The sequence below is a fragment of the Hydra vulgaris genome, chromosome 09 (assembly GCF_038396675.1).
Source record: "Hydra vulgaris chromosome 09, alternate assembly HydraT2T_AEP".
NCBI lineage: Eukaryota > Metazoa > Cnidaria > Hydrozoa > Anthoathecata > Hydridae > Hydra > Hydra vulgaris.
The window spans coordinates 19,468,428-19,490,000 of record NC_088928.1 but is presented as its reverse complement, the minus strand read 5'-3'; the positions used below and the strand labels follow the sequence as shown (position 1 = coordinate 19,490,000).

The 21,573-nt window shown below is 29.8% G+C and overlaps 1 protein-coding gene across 1 annotated transcript in view; it reads left to right on the top strand.

Moving 5' to 3' along the window:
* The window catches only part of LOC100210899 (threonine synthase-like 2), a 26,873-nt gene extending 9,957 nt beyond the window's left edge, over window positions 1-16,916 (top strand). The window contains exons 3-6 of the mRNA XM_065804972.1: window positions 5,019-5,170; window positions 5,243-5,368; window positions 6,990-7,117; window positions 16,540-16,916. Coding sequence (XP_065661044.1) covers window positions 5,019-5,170; window positions 5,243-5,368; window positions 6,990-7,117; window positions 16,540-16,768 — 635 coding nt within the window. The 3' untranslated portion in view covers window positions 16,769-16,916. The remainder of the gene's footprint in view (window positions 1-5,018; window positions 5,171-5,242; window positions 5,369-6,989; window positions 7,118-16,539) is intronic.
* Window positions 16,917-21,573: the final 4,657 nt, after the last annotated feature.

Genomic DNA, 21,573 nt, shown 5'->3' with positions numbered 1-21,573 from the left:
TGAAGAATATATTTTTAATTCAAACTTCATGTTACATTTTGTATATATATGCATGTATAAACATTATTATGATCAACATGATCATCATCATCAGGCTTTTGCCTTCCTCTTTTATGCTGTTTCTCTAATGTAAACAATCTAAAGCATTTTTTTCTTAACTAAAGCTCATTCATGCAATATGTAAGGCACCCTCTTTAAGTTTTCTTACTTTTACCACTACCATTTTTTACTGAAGCTGCTACCTCTCTAAATGCTGATACCTAAATTACTTTAATCTTTTCTAACAAACATTGTTCGATACAACCTTTTTTCTAATCTGTCTAAGATTATGCCTCTATTTCTTGTGTTGCTAGAATCACACCGCACATCCATCTGATTATCTTCTCTTTCGGCAAATACTACACCATATAAATACTGAAGTTTATATAACAATGAACAGATATTGTATATAAATAAATATCAAACATATATGTTTATATACATAATATGTATGCATAAAGGGCATCTTGGAAGCTTTTATTCCTTCTGGAATAAAAGTTTGGAAGCTTTTATTACTTCTCTTCAATTTTAAGTCAAGCCTTATTCTACTCCACATTTTTCACCATCTTGAGCAGTTGCTTTATTAAACATTAATCTTTTTCTTTTTTTTTTCAATTTTTTTACAAGAACATATCTCTCATAAGAACAAATATCCTTTTATTATTGCAAAAAGCCAATGTAAAAAAGTGCTTTCTAATGTTAAGCTCTGTTATTCTCATTTTACTAAATCTTGTATCTTATCTCATATGTTAGGTTCTACTTTTGGTTAGTCTTCAACAATGTCATTAACTAAAGTAAGTCTAACATTCAATCTCTAAGTCATGGGTGTGATCTTTTTACTTCTCCCCAGAATAAAGCAGAGTTATTTATAAAGAAATCTTACTCTAATTTGACTCTATAATGGGCATTCTCTTCCTGTCAGTTAAACAGATTAACCCATTGTTAAACATCGAAATCACTCTGGCTTTCAAGGCTAAAGTTAATTCTCAATTAAACACTTCTACAGTTTGTGCTCCAGAATAGATTTCAACCATAGTCTTAAAAAAGTGTTCTCCAGAACTCTCTTCAACTTTTGCTAAACTTTTAAAAAGTGCTAATTAAGTCTAAATCTGATCTCTCTTCTGTCACAGCCTAAGGCTTGCAGTGGCTTATGGATTTAAATTCTGGACTTAAAATCCACAGTTTTTGTTAGACAACAAAACTCATTCATTTACTGCAAAAAAATATTGCAATATTGTTGGCATTCCTATATTGACAAATAACAACCCTCTTATTCTCAGACAAAATCTTAAAGTACATTATAAATTTAATTAGACCTACTTTATCTGCCAAGCTTGAGCCACTCCCCCATTGTTTTAATGTTGCATTTCTTTCTTTTTTTACAAATACAATCATGATCAATGCTCAAACGAGCAATCATCTCTATAACAATAAACCAAAACTCATTCTTGCTTGGCCTTTTATTCGACAAGTTGCATCCTTTTACTATATCTGTCCCTTCAAGCCAAAAAACTTTTATTAATCTAGTTTTTTTCCTTGAACATCAAAAAAACCTTACAGCTCTTACCCATCTTCGTGTTTTCCTTTTTTATACAACTTACAACTTTTTAAGTCTTCAGTTATATGTTTCCTAGTATTTTAACTTATTCTCAATTTTAAAGTAACTCATAACTTGATAGTGGTTGCTTGCAATCTTGTTGGAAATAAATTAGAGTTTAAAAATATATAAATGTATACCAGTATTTAATAAATAGTAAATGTAAGCATAAAATTATAATATATTAAGTATTATAAATTTTTTTTATAGCCCCGGCTATCAACCCCTGCTAAATCTCATAATTTTGCCAATGCCAGGCTTGCAAAATCTCTCATTTTTAGTCGGGGCCAAGGCCCCGGTCATTTACTAGTTGTTATTGGACTTCAGCAAAAAAATTTATCAGTCAATAATTGCAAAAATATTTTCCCAAAAAAAGAAGGTATTTTTCACTGTCACACTTGACAAAGTGGACTTCTTATCGTAACCAGCGTTTATAAATGTGAATGTACATGGATCAAGAGGTCATGTTTGGGATTTGGGGCTGTCTGGTATTAATGGCCGATTTTCAGCTGAGAGTTGTGTAAAGTTGTTGGAAAAGAAGCTCGAAACTTGCCAATTAAAAATTCATAATGGTATTTTGTGCATTGTGACTCACAGCGCCTCAACGATGCAAAAAGTGAGTAGATTGCTATCAACTTGTGAACAAATTTTATGTTTTTCCCATGCAATTCAAATTGCTATAGTGAATATATTATATAAAAAATTTTATGTTTTGCCCATGCAATTCAAATTGCTATAGTGAATATATTATATAAAAAATTTTATGTTTTGCCCATGCAATTCAAATTGCTATAGTGAATTTATTATATAAAGAATTTTATGTTTTGCCCATGCAATTCAAATTGCTATAGTGAATATATTATATAGTGAATATATTATATAAAAAGCAAACTGAAGTAGAGGAAGAGGAATATAATAGTTGACCTGTGATAATAAGTGACCTAAATCTTGAATCCAATGAAGAAAATCTTACTGATGAAGAAGATGATAAAAATGGAATGCGGGTAAACATGGGAAATGAAACTGTTGTTATAAAAACCAACAAAAATTTCCATTGATCAAAGTGTGAAAAGTTGTCAAAGTATTTTTTCATTTGTCTTTGAAAAATGAAGTGCTTCAAAAGATTGTAAAAAAAAAAACAAACCTTGTGTTAGATTCACAAAGTAGATAGAGCAGCATGTTGTTCATGATAGCTCTTTTAAATATTTAAAAATCTTCATTAAAGAAAGCATTAATTGATATCAATGCAGACATTCATCGAAAAATTTGTGCAGACACTACATTTATGTTTATGTTACAAAATTTAGGTGAGGATAACAAAATTGCTTTAAAAAAAGCGCTAGAAATCCAAACTAACCAAAGAACTATTTTATCTTTAGAACTATATTATGTTTTACAATATCATAATGCATAATGGAGATAAAGGAAAAAAAAAATTTTAAGAGTATTTCTGCTCATCCTAAAATGGAAATAAATAACTTTATTCTAACCCTAGCCCTAAGTTTTAATAATGAAACTTCTCTGGAAGTCAATTCAACAAATTTTTAAGCCTGATCCTGATATAGAATCTGAACTTGAATCTAATGAAAGTAAAACTGAACCCTCCTTGTTAAAATTGCTTCAATTGTTGAAACAGCAAAAACAGCAGTCACTTTTACACCAGAGAACAACAACTTTAAAAAAACCATCAATTCAATCAGCAATACAAGAATAAATTTTGTATTGCTGATTTTATAAATTAAAATTTATAATCTTTTCTACTGAAACATTATTTTAAAAAACATTGCAAACAAAATGTCATAAAAAATGACCTTTTCAATTTTTAGTTAAAAATTGTTGTTTTTTGTATATAAAATTTAAGCAATTAATTTTTACCATTATTATTTCTGAAATCTCTATTAAATTCTGGTTCTTTTGAGACCCAGGTTGATATACTTTTGAAGAAAAAGAAATTCACTGATATATGGGAGCCAGTGTGTAAACAAGGGTCATGGTGGGTATAAAACCAATGACTTTTCACTTACTTTCAAACCAAAGCTCATCTGTTTTTTATATTGGAAACTGAAGGTACCAAAAAGTCACATCCCTATTCAAGATTGTTCTCTTGCAGTCAGACACATTTTAGTTTCAACAATTGCTTATGAAGTGGTGGATGAATTTATGGTAGTTTTACTCAAAGTTGTACATTACTCTTGGGAATAGTCACCATGATCACCATTGAAAAAGAATTCCATAAGAAAAACTTCTAGTGACATACTCTTTGACTTCTTTCTCAAAAAGAAAATGATGAAGCTCTTTGATTTTTCTACAGTTTTCTACATTGCTGTTGAAACAGTTCAAAATTTTGTTTTGCACCTTTAAATGAGGAACTTCTTAACTTTAACAATGATTGACTAGAAAGTTGTGTTTGTTGGATAGAAGCAGACAAAATGTATTTTTTTTATTCTATTTAAATCAATCATCTAAAAGAAACAGTTTCAAATTTAGAATTCAATGAAAAAAAAAAGATTAAAATATCAAACTGTTAAATTCTGAAGGTCATGAAAATGCAGATAAAAATTCTTTTCAAATAAGATATGTACATGACGCAGATTTCAATCTCTCCAATTGCACAAAGTTTAATGTTCACAAAGGAAGTAATATTACTTTAAAACATTATCTATGACCCTCAGACAGTAAAACATTATCTATGACCCTCCGGCCAGGCTCCACTATTCTGGTTACATGTTTTTAATGGTAAAAATTCAGAATAATGTAGTTTTATCTTGGTTTGTCTTCAACCACTACACCACTACCAGATATTTTACTTCATGGAATAAAATTACTATGAAATATTAGATGCATTTGTGGTTTTCTTTATTCTGCTTGCAGACATCGTTTTCAAGAGATTATCATAAGGGAATTATGCAAGTTGTTGCTTGTAAAAAATTAATCTCATCAAGCGTCTACAAACTAATGTGGTCAAAATTGACAAGACAAGAAAAGCTTATGCGCCACTACTTGGTTGATATAGAACAAGAATGAGGTCTGAAAATTTTTATTTCTTTTGATGAAAAGTACAGCTTTAAATGAGTTTTGTTCCATTAATAAGAAGCATGGAATACATGAAACTTCAGAGGTAAGTGAGATGTTAGGGTTGTGATAAAAGTATTTTACACATGTTATCATAGAAATCAAATTTACCAGACAAGTTGCATGTCCTATATGTTGCAACAGTATAAAATAAATATAAATATTAAAGAGTATATATACGCTTTAACTTTTTTTGAGTAACTCTAATATGCTGTGTAGTCTATATATAGGGTTAAATGAGGGTTAACTTGTTTTTATAAATTATGTGTTAATTCATTGTCAAAGTTTTTTTTGTTTTTTTTGTTTAAAGGTGCTGTGTTAGTGCAAAAACTTGGTTTTCCTATTCTTATTGTGGCAGCGTCCAATGACAAAAATCCTAATCTTCATAATTTTTTGTCTGGTCAAAGTATGTCAAAAACTAGTTCAGTCAAACAATCTTTTACTGTAGCAATGGACATTCAAGTAAAAATTTAAATTTCATATGTAATCTAATTTTTATTGCGAATGTTTTTAAATATTTATTGCTTTTTTTAGTTTCCTTGTAACTTGGATAGGCTTTTATATTTTTGGAGTGATGGCTGCACAGATACTGTCAAAAAAATAATGGATAGCTTTTATAGTGGTATACCAACAAAGGCTGATCAAAAACTACTTGAGAAGGTAATTTTTAATGTTTTAAACTTATAGTATCATGTTTTTTTCAGCCCCAAGTGTTTTCTTTATTTATCGATCATTTTTTTTCTTCTATACATTTTTAAAGTTTATTTAATGTTATGTTTGTTACATACAAGCTTTTGGAGCCGTTATTTTTTTCTTGGCTTGGTTTGGCTTGGCTTGGCTTGGCTTTAGCTTCTAAAAAATGTTTGGCTCTAGTATGGCTCAGCTCTTAGTTGCTGTGTCATATGGTTCCTTTTGGTGTGGCGTAAGAAGTTTAAATACAGTAGTTAGCATTAAACGAGCTCAAATGCTAAATTGATAAACCAAGTTCAATGCTGTCAAGCCTTGAGCTTCCTGATTAAATGCTCTTTTGTGGTGCTCAGTGATAAGACTGTTAAGTATTCTAGGAGCACCTTAATAACCAAAAAAATACAAAAAAAATCATTGGAAATGTTGCCTTGATTTTGCATGCTGCTTGGATGATAAAGGACAGAAAGTTTTGTTTCCTCTAAAGCATTTTTTAACAATGATGCTTTCCGCAGACTTCAAACTGTATTTTTGAAATCTTTTTGTTCTTTTCCTTTATTTAGGATAAACTCTTGAATATATTGCTAGGTTTTTTTTGCTCGTTCCATTCTTTTAAGAATTTTCATTTTTGAGGCTTTGACTTCTTTATACGTACTGTCGGAGAGAAAATTCCTACTTTAGTCTACTGTACGCTTTTGCACCAACCAGAGAGTATCTTCATCAACTTACTGAAATTGAAATAAAGAATAAAACATTTTTCGCCAAATTTGAAAATTTTCAAAATTATCTTCCTAATCCTAGTTCCTTTTAATTTTTAAATAAGTAAGGCAAAATTATTAATTTAATAGTTTTCATATTTTTTTAAAAGTTGAAAAATGTTTATCTAAATAATTAATAAAAAATAATATCTGTTGTTCTTCGTAAAGAAAGTATTCAAATGCTTGAATGTCATTATGTTAGTATAAGTCTGCTCAAATGTCATTATGTCAGTACAAGTCTGCTCAAATGTCAGTATGTCAGTACAAGACCATTGCACATAAAAATATATTACTCATCAAGGTGTCTCCTGTTTCCATATATTCTTTAATAGCTTTAGCAAAGGTAGATTTCTAAAAATCACCTTTGCCTAATTGTTTCTTCAACAACAGACAGACGTAGACAGAGTGGTGTGAGATCTTTAAAACTGAAAGTCTTGAGTTGATTATTATTAAAATTTTAAATTCAAATTAATAATAAAAAATTTAACGCTTTTTTTAAGTTTATAAACAGATATGATGATGTTATTTCTTAAATGTTACATAAGTTGTGTTGCAGTTTGTAATGTTTTAAAAGTAAAATTAAAAAAAATAATAGTGATTAAAATATTTTTGAGCCTGAGATTTGGAAGAGAGAGCGACAAGATTTGGTAGTATGTTGTTATATTAAAAACTTTTAATAAAAAATAAAGTATTCAAAATATTATTTTGAGAAATAAAAAAGCAAACTAAAGTTTAATAAATTTCAATATAAAGTAATTAGTTAAATTTGAAATTGTTTATAATTATAATAATAGAAATAATTAATAATTTAATTTTGATATAAACTGACTAAAACATAGATACAAGAAAGTGTGACCCCTATGTCTGTTAATGATGATGACGTTATTGCAACAATAAAGAGATGCTATGAAGAGACACAGTATATTCTGGACCCACATACTGCTCTTGGATTTTCACTCCACTATCAGTAAGTAAATAAAATATTTTTTGCTTTTATCAAGACTAATGGTAATGAATTAAGAATTATTATGCTGCGGCTTGGTAAGGGGTTGGGGTGAATTACAAGAAAAAAGGCCTCAAGATGTATTTTTAGGGACAGCAAGAAACAAGTTCAACGTCACTGCTAATTTAAAATTTGGGTTGGGAATCGATTTCAAAATCCCAGGATTAAGCACTTAATCCCATGATTTGACTATTGAAGTCAAAACTAAAAGTAGCTTACAGCTCCCTTATATATTTTTTATAAAATCGTATATGCTTGAACATTTTTTAATTTAAATTTCTTTTGTTGATTTGGCTATTTTCATATTTTAAATTTCTAAATTATTTTTTTTCATTCAATTGTAATCAACTTCAAACTTTACAAATTTGAAATTCTAGCAATTGTTTTTGTGAAAGTTGTAATTTGCATTTACATTGTTAAAATTTGTTGGTGCATAGTCCCATTTATTCAAGTTTCTTACAATTTTTGTCTAAAATAGATGTTATTTGTTTGTGACTATTTTAAATTAATAATTTTAATTAAATTGGAAGTAATTTAAACAGTAATTTTTCTTAAATTAAAATTGGTTCTTATATGGAATATGGCAAAAAAAGCAATTCTGCTGTTTGAAAAAAGGTAGACAGCAATGTATAAGTATACTGACTGCAAAAGATTTTAAGGTGATATTTTTGTTTTTTCTGCGGCTGGTTTTTTTGCAACAAAAATAATATGCAGAGGTTATAAGTTGTAAATCAAAGGTGTACAAATATAATTGGGATCCTTCAGTATTTGCACAATGGTAGAATTGACGTTCAAATCTCAAATAGAGCTAGTAAAAGTTCCATCTTCAATGCCACATATTAATAGTCAAGGCCGTAGACAACTTTTTTGATGTTTGAGCTAAGCAACTTTGAAAATGAGGAAAACTCCATAAATAAGTATGTTCATATATATGAGGAATGAGGATGCTATACAAAAAATTTCGGTGATTGGAGATTTGGAACAACAAAAAACCCAAAACATTAGCGCCCCCCCCCCCCCCCGGCCCCAAATAGGAGGGCAATGAGTCAAATTTGTTACTTTTTTTCCATCTTAAACTTAATTTATATTCATCAATGAATTTTAAATTTGATTCAATTATCTCTTGTTGTTTGGTTTTTGTGGCCTTAACACCCCCCTCAAATTGAGGAGGCTTTAAAACTTTTCAAAATCAACAAAAAAAAGGTTTTAAAAAAAAAATGTCTTTACTGCTAAAGAAATTAAACATAGGAGTAGATAAATAAAGAATGTATATAACTATGTAAGTTTTAATTACTATTAAAAAAAACATAAATCATGCAAAAATTTTTATTTTAAATTTGTCAACTAACTGTTAAAGGTTTTGGACTTGTGTCTTTTTCGAGATGACAGGTTTAATTATAATTTCAAAATTTTTAATTATAATTTTAATTATGATTTTAAAACTTTAAATTTTTCAAATGAAAGAATAGCAAAATGTGCAACTTTTGATATGAGAAAATCAATTACAGAAAAGTTTGGAATTGTTAGGAAAAACATAGTCGTCATAGGAAACATCAACCTAAGGGGCCATCCATAAAGTATGCACGCAGGTGGGAGGGTGTAGAAGACAGCAAGTACATACATGGTTCAACTATCTCTCCTAAACTTGGTTTTTTTTATTTATTAATAAAAACATTGAATTTCATGCGTGTAAAAAATCAATATTATGTTTTTTTTTTTCTGACTTCGATCACAACTGTTTTTTATATTTTTTTATAATTAAATAATGTTTTTTATATTTTGCAATGTAATTTGATTGTAGGGAGATGAGAAGGAAAAAAAAAAAACGGTAATAAAAGCAAACTTTTTCAGAAATTTTTTTAAAGTTACACAACCTGGTTTTTACCATTTCTCTTAAATTGTTACAACAAGTTAATATTTTATTTTTAAATAATAATAAAATAAAAAAAAGGTAATACTATTATTTTTTATCATTAATTTAAGTTAAAATTAATATACTTTAAGATGGTTAGGGACAGGCGAAGCGAAATGAACATACACATGACAATACATATGACAATCATTGTAATAATTGTAAAAAATAGTTACTTTATTGCTGATGGAAACCAATACTTTTTATTATGCAATGTAACAGCAATCAATTTGAGTTAACAAATTGTAACTGAATAAACCAAAAAAACTTTTATCATTCTATTCAAAAACTCAATACACCACATTGTGAAAAAACTTATCATTTATTATTACCAAGATGCAGCCTGTGTTTGTAGAGAACAAGAAAAAATATCTTCAATTCCTTGAGTTGTATAAAAAAGTGTAAAAACAAAAAAGCAAAAGAAAAACAAAAACAGTATCAGCACGCACAAGAGTTGCAGAAAATAGTAAAAAATGATCAATCCATGTATTAAAAAAAATAATAAGTGAGTTAAAAGTGAAAGCATCTAAGTCAAAAGGATCACTTATGTCATTCTGGGGAAATACCTTTTCACCACCTAGCAAAAACAAAAAAGATATCCATCCAGCGCCATCTTCGTCAAATGAAACACAAAGTTCTCTAAATGCAACTACGACAGAACCTGCAAGGATTGAACTTGATAAGCTAATTTCTGTAATATTTTACAAACTTTTTCTCTCTTGTGATTTTCTATACATTGAGTTCAACCGAGTTGTAAGTCAAACTACATCATACAACCTTAGAGCAGTCACTGAAATTTATTTATCATTAACCACTAGACCTATTTTACTATATCTAAAATATTAGTATCAACTGTCAAAAATTTATGAAAGCTCATTTTTAGGTATTTCCTAATTTAGATTTAACATACAACAAGAAGGAAAGTGAAAATCCGGCACAATTTAGGAGTTGAAAGAAAATCTCAGATCTTGAATCACAACGTTTATCCTTGATAATCATACGCAATTCTGGTCTGTCTACCGTAACAAAGGAACAAATTAACACTGTGAAAGAAACCATAAAAGAAAAAACAAATTTGGACAGGTAAGATAATTTAATTATATAATTTCTTTATTAGATATTTCGTTTAAGAATGTCTAACTGTCAGGTTTCTAGTAAATATCGAGAGATATATTAAACAGAGTTTATTTGTGCGTATAGAAAAACATCTTGGCCATAAAAATCAAATATTTTCAAAAGCAGAAATTTTTATTATGTTAATGTCAAGAATAATTTCTAACTTGAAATGAGAGTTTGCTTACTTTTTCTTTTGTAACATTATCTAAAAGTCGCGAATCCTTAAGTATAGAAGTTTTTATAACGAAATCAAAGATTTTCTGTTTCCTTTTCAGATTGATTCGTGAATCAATTTGTCAAAGAAAACAAAGACAAACGCTTTAAGAGAGCATCAAAACTGTATCAGAACATCCCTGAAGCATCAAGTGCTTTGAAACAGTTTAGTAGAAACCATCCTGAACAACTCTCAAAGCTGATCAACTAGAGTTTTTATCAACAATTATAAAAATTGTGCAAAATTCACCAGCAGCTGATGAATGTTGAAGAACAGAATGTCTCCGTAGCATCTCCACTTTGGGTGACTTTCAGGAAGAGTCGACAAAAATAGGCTTTACCTTGAGTAGGAGTGGTTTGTATCTTCGTCTTTTACGGTGACCTGGAAACATTTTTGAAGGAAAAAAACATGTCAACACAGTTCCAGTAAAGCTATTATGTCCAGAAAACTCAATGTAAAAAAAAAAAGACGATAGAATGTTTGCCAAATCATTCATTGATGACATGTTTGAAGTTTGCAAATTGTTTGGACCAAAAGCTGTGCTTTTTATTTCCAACAATGATAAAGCCAGGGTCCCATTGGATCTTGCTGCACAAGCCTTCAAGCGCCGTTGCTGATGCATATGGAATACAAGGTCAAACTCATGGATCACGATTTTGTTGTTGGCCCATTGCACTAATTGATCCCATCAGTTTATGAAATATCTAAAGTTAACAAAACTGGATATGTATCTTAAAGTGGGATACTTTCATACGTATAAGAAGTGCAAAACAGGATACATCAAATGCTTTTACACGTGTTTTTGATGTTAGAGAGCTTTTTAAAAAAGGTTGGTTAAACGTAGACCAATATTTTGATGGAACTTTAGAAACTGCTGTTGACCTCTTCCGCCTGCTTAATTTAGATGCCTTTCTTCATGGTGTGAATGCAGCTGGCGTTTCAGCCTTTAACCCCGTTGAAAGAAGAATAGCACCTCTTTCTTGTGATTTGTGCTTCATTTATGGAGGTAGATAAGATCCAAGTATACCGCAAATATGGAGCAAAAACAAAATGGGTGACCTACCCATGCAGTTAACGGTTTAATATGTTAAGTGATTATTCTATATTTCTAGACAACTGGAATCCACTTTGATGCTGTGATTATCATTTGAAAATCTAGTGGATTTACTTTTGTATTTATTTCACAAATTTTAAATATTGTTGTTTAATTTAAATTATTGTGCTTTTTTTGCTCCATATTTATTATGTATAAGGGAGAGAGGTGTACCTCGGAGGTATTTTCAAACTTTTACAAATATTAAAAAAATACAATATGTTCTGTAATAATATATTTTCATTAATTTTATGATATTAGTTACTCTAGGTTTTTTTCCAGCTGTCGTGTTGAACCTCCTGTAAAAGAGGGATGTGGCAACTAAAAGACCATGTCTGATTTGTCCAACTCATACACAGTTTTATAATCTCTTTGATAATTCAAGAAAATTATCAAAGAGAAAGTAACAATTTGAAAAAAATAATTACAATTTAACAAAGAAATACACACATCGTATTATACTAAAGAAATTCTTAATAAACAAGAAAAATATCATAATAAACTATAACAATATATTACATTAAAAAAATACTTTCATAACAAATATTACTTATAATAGTAATATTTACAAAATCATGCAAGTTTGTACCTTGATGGTACCACCAAGATACACAACATTAGCTATCTCCAAGGTACACCGCTACCACAGATTTTACAAAACAGCTACCATATTTTTATAGGTTAGGAATTAAGCAGTTTCGTGCATAAATGCAGCTGAAAATATGTTTTACAATTTTTGATAATAAGTTTTAAAACAAAGTTTATACCTACAGTTGTAGAAAAAAAAGAATGCGCTCTAAAAAAATTACTTTATGGTACTGGAAACATACTTTTATTTTTATTGCAACAACAAATGTGTTAAGCCGTGGTAAAACAACTTATTATGAGCCTTTATACATGCAACTAAAATTTCAGTTTGATATCATCACTCACGATGGCAGCACAATTGACGTGCCTCCAAGGTACACTCGCCTTCAAGGTACACCACTCTCCCCTATATATATATATATATATATATATATATATATATATATATATATATATATATATATATATATATATATACATATATATATATATATATATATATATATATATATATATATATATATATATATATAAATATATATATATATATGTATCGAACAATGCTAAAAAGTGTTCCTAATTTTACATGTCTTAAAAACGAAACGAACTATACTACCACAGCAAACAGTTCAGGAGTCTGGAGTCATAGCATGTCATGACACGAGCAATCAGCTGACAGGTGACAGCACACAGGCAGAATTTCGTTGACAAGTGCCATTTTGCAGCGGACAAAACAAGTGCAACTTTTTTGGTTTGTTTCATTTTCTTAAGTCTGATCCGTGTCAACGTCACGGAAGTATTTTAATAATTAAAGGAAGTATCCAGAAGTTTCCAGAAGCATGCAGAAGCTTCCAGAAGTTTCCAGAAGAAGCATCCAGTTGCATCCAGAAATATCCAGAAACATTCAGAAGCATCCAGAAGCATCGAAAAGAAGCATCTAGAATCTTCCAGAACAGGTTCACACAGGTTCATTTTACTATATAAAAGACATGTAAATCGAATTACTATATAAAAGACATGTAATTCAGTCAGTATATGAAAGTCAATCAGTCAGTATTATCAAGACAGTTTATCGAAGTGAGTTTTATCAAAGTGTTTTATCGAAGAACATCAATACAAGAAGTGAAATACAACAAGTGTTTCATTACATCAATACAGTCCACATCCAACCAAGACGTTGTGTTCCACAGAGCATTATTGTATCATCACAAGTTAAATGTAACACGGTAAGCCTTGAGAAGCGTGATTATTTATTTTTATTATTTTTATGACTTCAAGTGCAAAAATGGCTCCCGACAGTCTTGGATTGGAACTAAGAAAGAAAATTATTGGCGATTATGTAAGTGGAATGTCACAAAAAAGTATTTGCGATAAATATCGCGTGAAAAAATGGACCGTATCAAGACTATGTTCCAAATATCGTTCTACGGGGCAGTTGGCAGCAGATAACAAAGGTGGAAGACCGCGTTCCACCACTTCTAGAGAGGATTCTATGATCGTCAGATCCGTCAAGAAGGATCCCTGGATATAATCAGTCGAGATACAAAAGCAATTAGAGCTGCCAATATTGGACCGAACAATCAGACGACGTGCTGTTGAAGCCGAATTGTTTTCTCGACGCCCTGCAAAGAAACCGCTGATTTCACTAAAAAACCAGCAGAAAAGACTCCTGTTTGCTACATCTCATATTGACTGGAATGTGCAGAAATGGCGAACTGTCCTGTTCAGTGATGAATCAAAGTTCAACATCATAGGGAGCGATGACATTTGCTGTGTACGTCGACCGGCCGGAAATCGCCTCGATTTACGTTACTGTCATAAGACCGTGAAGCATGGTGGAGGCAATGTAATGGTCTGGGGGTGTTTTTCTGCTAACGGTCTAGGTCCAATACATCGAAACGATGGAATAATGGATCGTTTTATGTATAAAAATATCCTGAAAGATGTTATGTTACCTCATGCTGAATGGAATATGCCAATAAAATGGGTTTTTCAGCAAGACAATGATCCGAAACACACTGCAAGTAGTCAAGCAGTAGTTTCAAGACAACCACCTATCGGTGATGGATTGGCCGCCTCAATCTCTGGATCTCAACCCTATCGAGAACCTGTGGGAGATCGTCCACCGCAGAATTAATCGTGAAGGTGTTCGTAATAAGGATCAACTGTTTGAACAAATTCAAAAGGCCTGGGCAGCGATTCCACAAAGTTTCATTGATCACCTGATCGAATCTATGCCTCGAAGATGCAAGGCTGTGATCGACAACAAAGGATTCGCCACGAAATATTGATAGCGAAATACAGCTTGGTCAACATTTTGTCAAGTTGCACTTGTTTTGTCCAGAAGGAAATCAACTTTTTTTAATACTTTTGATTAATTTATTAACTTTCGTGTACAAATAATGAACTTTGTGATGAATAAAACTTGAAGAACTTTGTCTCTAAACAGCTACATAGTTATTTCTCTAAATTGAAAAAATGCAGCTCTTTTATATAAAGAAACTTACCTAGCATTATTTGGTTATACTTGTTTTGTTCGATACTGTATATATATATATATATATATATATATATATATATATATATATATATATATATATATATATACATATATATATATATACATATATATATATATATATATATATATATATATATATATATATATATATATATATATATATATATATATATATATATATATATATATACATATATATATATATATATACATATATATATATATATATATATATATATATATATATATATATATATATATATATATATATATATATATATATATATATATATATATATATATATATTGATATCTGCCCCCCATAAATGAAGCACATCCTGTTATATCCTCGTCAGGTCCCTATGTCGCATCTTCAAGCAATTTATTATCACAATCTATCATGCATCCTAATAAATAAATCTATGCAATTTTTAAATACCTAATAATTTTCTCGTGTATCTCGTTGCGCATACGGTTACAAAATTTTAGCAAAACTGACTTGTGTTCATCTACATTGTCAGTTTGATAAAATAGGTTGGTCTGAAGAAGCAGTTTATATAGTTTTTATATGTTTATATATATTCGTTCAATGGAGTTTCAAACAAAGAGTTAGGTTAAAGCGTCTAACGACGACATTTTGTTTATTAATAATGCTTAAGATTTTGTCAATAGATTTAATCACTACAAAAATTTTAAATAATGTTTATATTAAACGGAATCTCTTCTTTACTGCTTTTCAAAAAGCCACAATCTTTAAAACCTTAAAAAATATTGTTAAAACACAACAAAGTCGTAAAATACATTTTGCCGCAAAATATTTTATGGGAGTAAAAATCTCATAATCGAAGTAAAAATTTAATATGAAATTTTTACTGGGGAGTAAAAACTTAGTTTGCAATTTTTACTGGGAAGTAAAAATTTAATATGAAATTTTTACTCGGGAGTTCAAAAAACGCATACAACACCTGGATTAGGTAAATGTAATACCGAAATCCCGGGATTATAAACCCTACTTTCTAAAACATCTAAAATTTCTAGTTTAATTGCAACTTGATATGCCTCCTTAAAAACATAAATTCAACATGCGTTTTTAAAAAAAACTTTAGTTAAAAACATGGAACACTGGAAAATACATTTTTTGTCTTGACGTTAATCTTGGTGGTAAGTCTCGGCTCACGCATAACAAGACCAAAAACTTTACAAAAAACGTAAAACGTTCAAAATTTCTTGGAAAATTTAATTTCCAAACATCTTTCTATTATAAATTTTAAATTTATATATATAAATTTTTGATTTGTTCTAAAATTTTAAAATTACGAATATTTTTAAACGTTAGAAGATGCCATTATAAATATTTTTTAAAAAACAATAAAGAAACCTTTTTTTTTATTTAAATGGGTTGTGTTGTTTTTTTTCTCTCCAAAACAACTATAGACTTTTGGCGATTGATACCAAAGTTCTTAGTGCTTGCAAAACCTCACAAATATTGTCATCGCTTTTTGTTTCACTTATTAAAGTTTTATCATTTTACATTTCTACTTGACAAAACTTTGTGTTTTATTTTCTATTTTTTTAATCTCTGTGCTCTGAATTTTTCTTGTTTTTCAAATACGTAATGTATAGAATTTTCAAGTTTTTTGTTTTGTGTTGTTTTTGTCTTTTCCTTTAATCAACTTAATCAGCTGTTGTTTTCAGCTTTGTTAAAAATGTTTAATAAGTGCTTATAAATGCTTTTTAAATACATGATCGATAATCACATGTATTTTCAAAATATTTTCATACAATTTTTTAAACGTTATAAATTTGTTGTTCTTTGAGTGAAAATGTGTCGATGAAAATAAAAGTAATTTTATAAAAAAAAAACATGCAACTTTTTATTAAATATTTTAATTATATTTATAATCAAATAAATTATATTTATATATTGCACAATTTTTTTTAGAAACAAAGTAGATAATTATCCAACGGTTTACTGTGGTTGCGCCTCTCCAATTAAGTTTGTTGACACGCTTTACAAAGCTGAAATTCCTGTTCCAAAGTATTTCACTGAATATGTTTATAATAAAGAGTTAAATGTTGAATACTGCCATGCTTGTCCACCTAAAAAAGAAGATTGGTGTAACTACCTTTTAGATTACATTTCAGACAAAATATCAGAAAGTTTTAAATAGCTGGTGTGTGTTTGGCGATTATGGTTAGTTTGTACTTGATTTGTACTGGTGTTACATATATGGTGTTTTATGAACATCCTATTTGCGGTTTATATTTGTAAACATTTATAACAATGACTTTGATAATAATTATAAATATTTATTTCAATGAATTGCTTTTCTCTCCGGACGAGAGATTTAATTCTTAAAATGTTGTTTTGTTCACACCCTGTAAAAGTGACAACCATTCTCATCTGAAAGGATCAAAAGTCTTTTAGAGTTGCATCATAGAGATCTTGTGAGTCAGAGATTTGTGTTCAAATTTTTTTTGCAATTTATACCCCCAACTGATAAAAGTGTTTTATGTTTCTAAATCAAGGGGATCTAAAATTTACGTGGTTGCTACTTCAAAAAAGTTTGAATTCCATCGGTAAATTTTAGCATAAAAGATGCAGAAAGATTTTCTTCACATAGCGTTTACAAGGATTGTAAAAAATTTTAGGGTCCCAAGTCCTAATTACAAGTGTTTTTCACAACATCTTTGGACACTATTTTAAAAAAACTTAAGAACGAAGCTTGCCACATTCCTAAAAAAATTTTTCTTGAACACGCGCGCAAAAAGAAAAAAAGAATAGCTTCCTCTACTTTAGTAGTTTAAAAAAATTTCTACCTTTTGATAGAATAAATGATATAGCCTTAGTAAGGCAAAGTTAATTGAAAATCATATCTTTAAGGAAGAAAGTTGTATGAAAAATGATTATTTGTAATATAATTTTCTACCTTATCAAAAACCGATTAAGTTAAAAATAGCATTACCTTAAGTAGACATTACAATTAATGATTACTAGTTTCGTCGAATTAATTTAAACGGTAGAAAAAGCATTTTTTTTTAAACCTAGACATGTCAAATTTTATATGTTCATTTATCGAATCTCGGACCTCGTGATTCTGAAGCTAGCACTCTAACCTCACTCAATATACATCCGTATACATCCCCGAAGTTCAAGGGGATGTATGTTGTATATAAAGGGATTGTGTGATTAAATAAGGTTTCGCTTAGTCAAAATTAAAATATCTAAGTAGACATACATTGCCCAGGCCTTTTTAGAAATTTATATATAAATATTATATATACAGTATCGGACAAAACGAGTGCAACCAAATAATGCTAATTTAGTTTCTTTATATAAAAGTGCTGCATTTTTTCAATTTAGAGAAATAACTATGTAACTGTTTAGAGACAAAGTTCTTCAAGTTTTATTCATCACAAAGTTCATTATTTGTACACGAAAGTTAATAAATTAATCAAAAGTATTAAAAAAAGTTGATTTCCTTCTGGACAAAACAAGTGCAACTTGACAAAATGTTGACCAAGCTGTATTTCGCTATCAATATTTCGTGGCGAATCCTTTGTTGTCGATCACAGCCTTGCATCTTCGAGGCATAGATTCGATCAGGTGATCAATGAAACTTTGTGGAATCGCTGCCCAGGCCTTTTGAATTTGTTCAAACAGTTGATCCTTATTACGAACACCTTCACGATTAATTCTGCGGTTGACGATCTCCCACAGGTTCTCGATAGGGTTGAAATCCGGAGATTGAGGCGGCCAATCCATCACCGATAGGTGGTTGTCTTGAAACTACTGCTTGACTACTTTTGCAGTGTGTTTCGGGTCATTGTCTTGCTGAAAAACCCATTTTATTGGCATATTCCATTCAGCATGAGGTAACATAACATCTTTCAGGATATTTTTATACATAAAACGGTCCATTATTCCATCGTTTCGATGTATTGGACCTAGACCGTTAGCAGAAAAACACCCCCAGACCATTACATTGCCTCCACCATGCTTCACGGTCTTATGACAGTAACGTAAATCGAGGCGATTTCCGGCCGGTCGACGTACACAGCAAATGTCATCGCTCCCTATGATGTTGAACTTTGATTCATCACTGAACAGGACAGTTCGCCATTTCTGCACATTCCAGTCAATATGAGATGTAGCAAACAGGAGTCTTTTCTGCTGGTTTTTTAGTGAAATCAGCGGTTTCTTTGCAGGGCGTCGAGAAAACAATTCGGCTTCAACAGCACGTCGTCTGATTGTTCGGTCCAATATTGGCAGCTCTAATTGCTTTTGTATCTCGACTGATTATATCCAGGGATCCTTCTTGACGGATCTGACGATCATAGAATCCTCTCTAGAAGTGGTGGAACGCGGTCTTCCACCTTTGTTATCTGCTGCCAACTGCCCCGTAGAACGATATTTGGAACATAGTCTTGATACGGTCCATTTTTTCACGCGATATTTATCGCAAATACTTTTTTGTGACATTCCACTTACGTAATCGCCAATAATTTTCTTTCTTAGTTCCAATCCAAGACTGTCGGGAGCCATTTTTGCACTTGAAGTCATAAAAATAATAAAAATAAATAATCACGCTTCTCAAGGCTTACCGTGTTACATTTAACTTGTGATGATACAATAATGCTCTGTGGAACACAACGTCTTGGTTGGATGTGGACTGTATTGATGTAATGAAACACTTGTTGTATTTCACTTCTTGTATTGATGTTCTTCGATAAAACACTTTGATAAAACTCACTTCGATAAACTGTTTTGATAATACTGACTGATTGACTTCCATATACTGACTAAATTACATGTCGATTTACATGTCTCTTATATCGTAAAATGAACCTGTGTGAACCTGTTCTGGAAGATTCTAGATGCTTCTTTTCGATGCTTCTGGAAGCTTCTGGATGCGTCTGGATGCTTCTGAATGTTTCTGGATACTTCTGGATGCTTCCAGATGCTTCTTCTGGAAACTTCTGGAAGCTTCTGCATGCTTCTGGAATCTTCTGGAAACTTCTGGATACTTCCTTTAATTATTAAAAAACTCCCGTGACGTTGACACGGACCAGACTTAAGAAAATGAAACAAACCAAAAAAGTTGCACTTGTTTTGTCCGCTGCAAAATGGCACTTGTCAACGAAATTCTGCCTGTGTGCTGTCACCTGTCAGCTGATTGCTCATGTCATGGCATGCTATGACTCCAGACTCCTGAACTGTTTGCTGTGGTAGTATAGTTCGTTTCGTTTTAAAGACATGTAAAATTAGGAACACTTTTTAGGATTGTTCGATGTTGGTTGCAAATGTTTTGTCCAATACTGTATATATATATATATATATATATATATATATATATATATATATATATATATATATATATATATATATATATATATTTATATATATATATATATATATATATATATATATATATATATATATATATATATATATATATTTATATAAATATATATATATATATATATATATACATATATATATATATTTATATATATATAAATTTATATATAAATATTATAATAAAAATCGATTTTTTTTTAATTTTTAAAGTATTTTTTTTCAATTTATATTTATTTATATAATGTAAAAAATTATCTATGAAACAAAAAAAAAAATTTATCTTTAAAAAAATAATTAGAAAGCGTTAAGACCAGATTAGCCAATAACGTTTCTTATTTCATAAGAAAATTAGCTAAATCTTATTGGAAAATGGAAAAGATCAATTATAACAATTGGTCCTGACCCATTATAAAACGAAGATAGTCCTTAATTATAGCCAGCTTTATAGATTCAAACAGGCAATGTTAGAAAAACTCTAACTTTGGAAAAATACTAAACGCAGTCCTTTTGCATAAGCTTTAATAAGAAGCTCAAAAGGCTTTTCGCTGGCTAGAAAAGTTCTTCTTACGAAAAAAAAACCAAAACATCAGAAAGTTTTCTTAAATTTCGTCTGCTGGGTAGAGATTTGCAAGATTTTTAGCTTTTATTAAACATAGTTCTGTTAGAGATTTACCTTTATTAGGTCTTAAAAGACTAGAGGAAGAAAGACTTGTTGCATTCTCCTTTGATTGGTTTAAAAAAAAATTTTGTATTTATTTAAAAAAACCGAGACAAGGCAAAGATATCAAGAGGTGCAAAAAGTGTAGCCGAGTTTGGAAAGAAGCATTGCCAACTCAAAACAAAATGTGGTACCAATGTGAAGCCTGTTGCAAGTCTTGGGTTTGTGGATCGTGTGTACTCAAAAAATACGGAATTGGTGAAAAATTTTTTAATATGAAAAAATGCCGCGAACCAGCTTCTGACGATGAAACAACTCAAATTTATTTAATTGATAAATATTTTCTTTCGTATATTTGACTAAAATATTTTTTTTGTAAACTTAACTTCTAATAAGATTAGTTTTTATTTTGTTTTTAATTAATTTTGCTTGATTTTCCTAATATTATAATTTAGTTTTGATTTTCTTAATCAAAGTTTTTTTTCTTCATAAAAATCGATTTTTTTTTAATTTTCAAAATATTTTTTTTCAATTTTTATTTATTTACATAATGTAAAAAATTATCTATAAAACAAAAAAAATATTTTTCTTTAAAAAAATAATTGAAGCTAAAACATTTACTCATACCCCAGTTTACTCTGCTTATCGTTAAAATTAACTTAGTTAATTATGAGATTTTTTAGTTTTTTCTTCAGGTCACTAAGATTATCCAATTTAGTAAGTTCTATATTTTGTGGTATTATTTTGTTGTATAAATAGGGGCCACGGTAAGCAATTGAAAATCTCGAGAACTTTTTTTTTTAATTTTTATGGGCAATGTGAAGTTTCCTGTTCCTCGTGTAATATATCTATTAGCGTTGGTTTGAAAAAAGTTATTAACAAAAAGAGTTGGGACAAGTCCGAGCTTATATTTGAGCATAAATTTGGAATTAAACAAGATGTATTTTGTTTTTTCT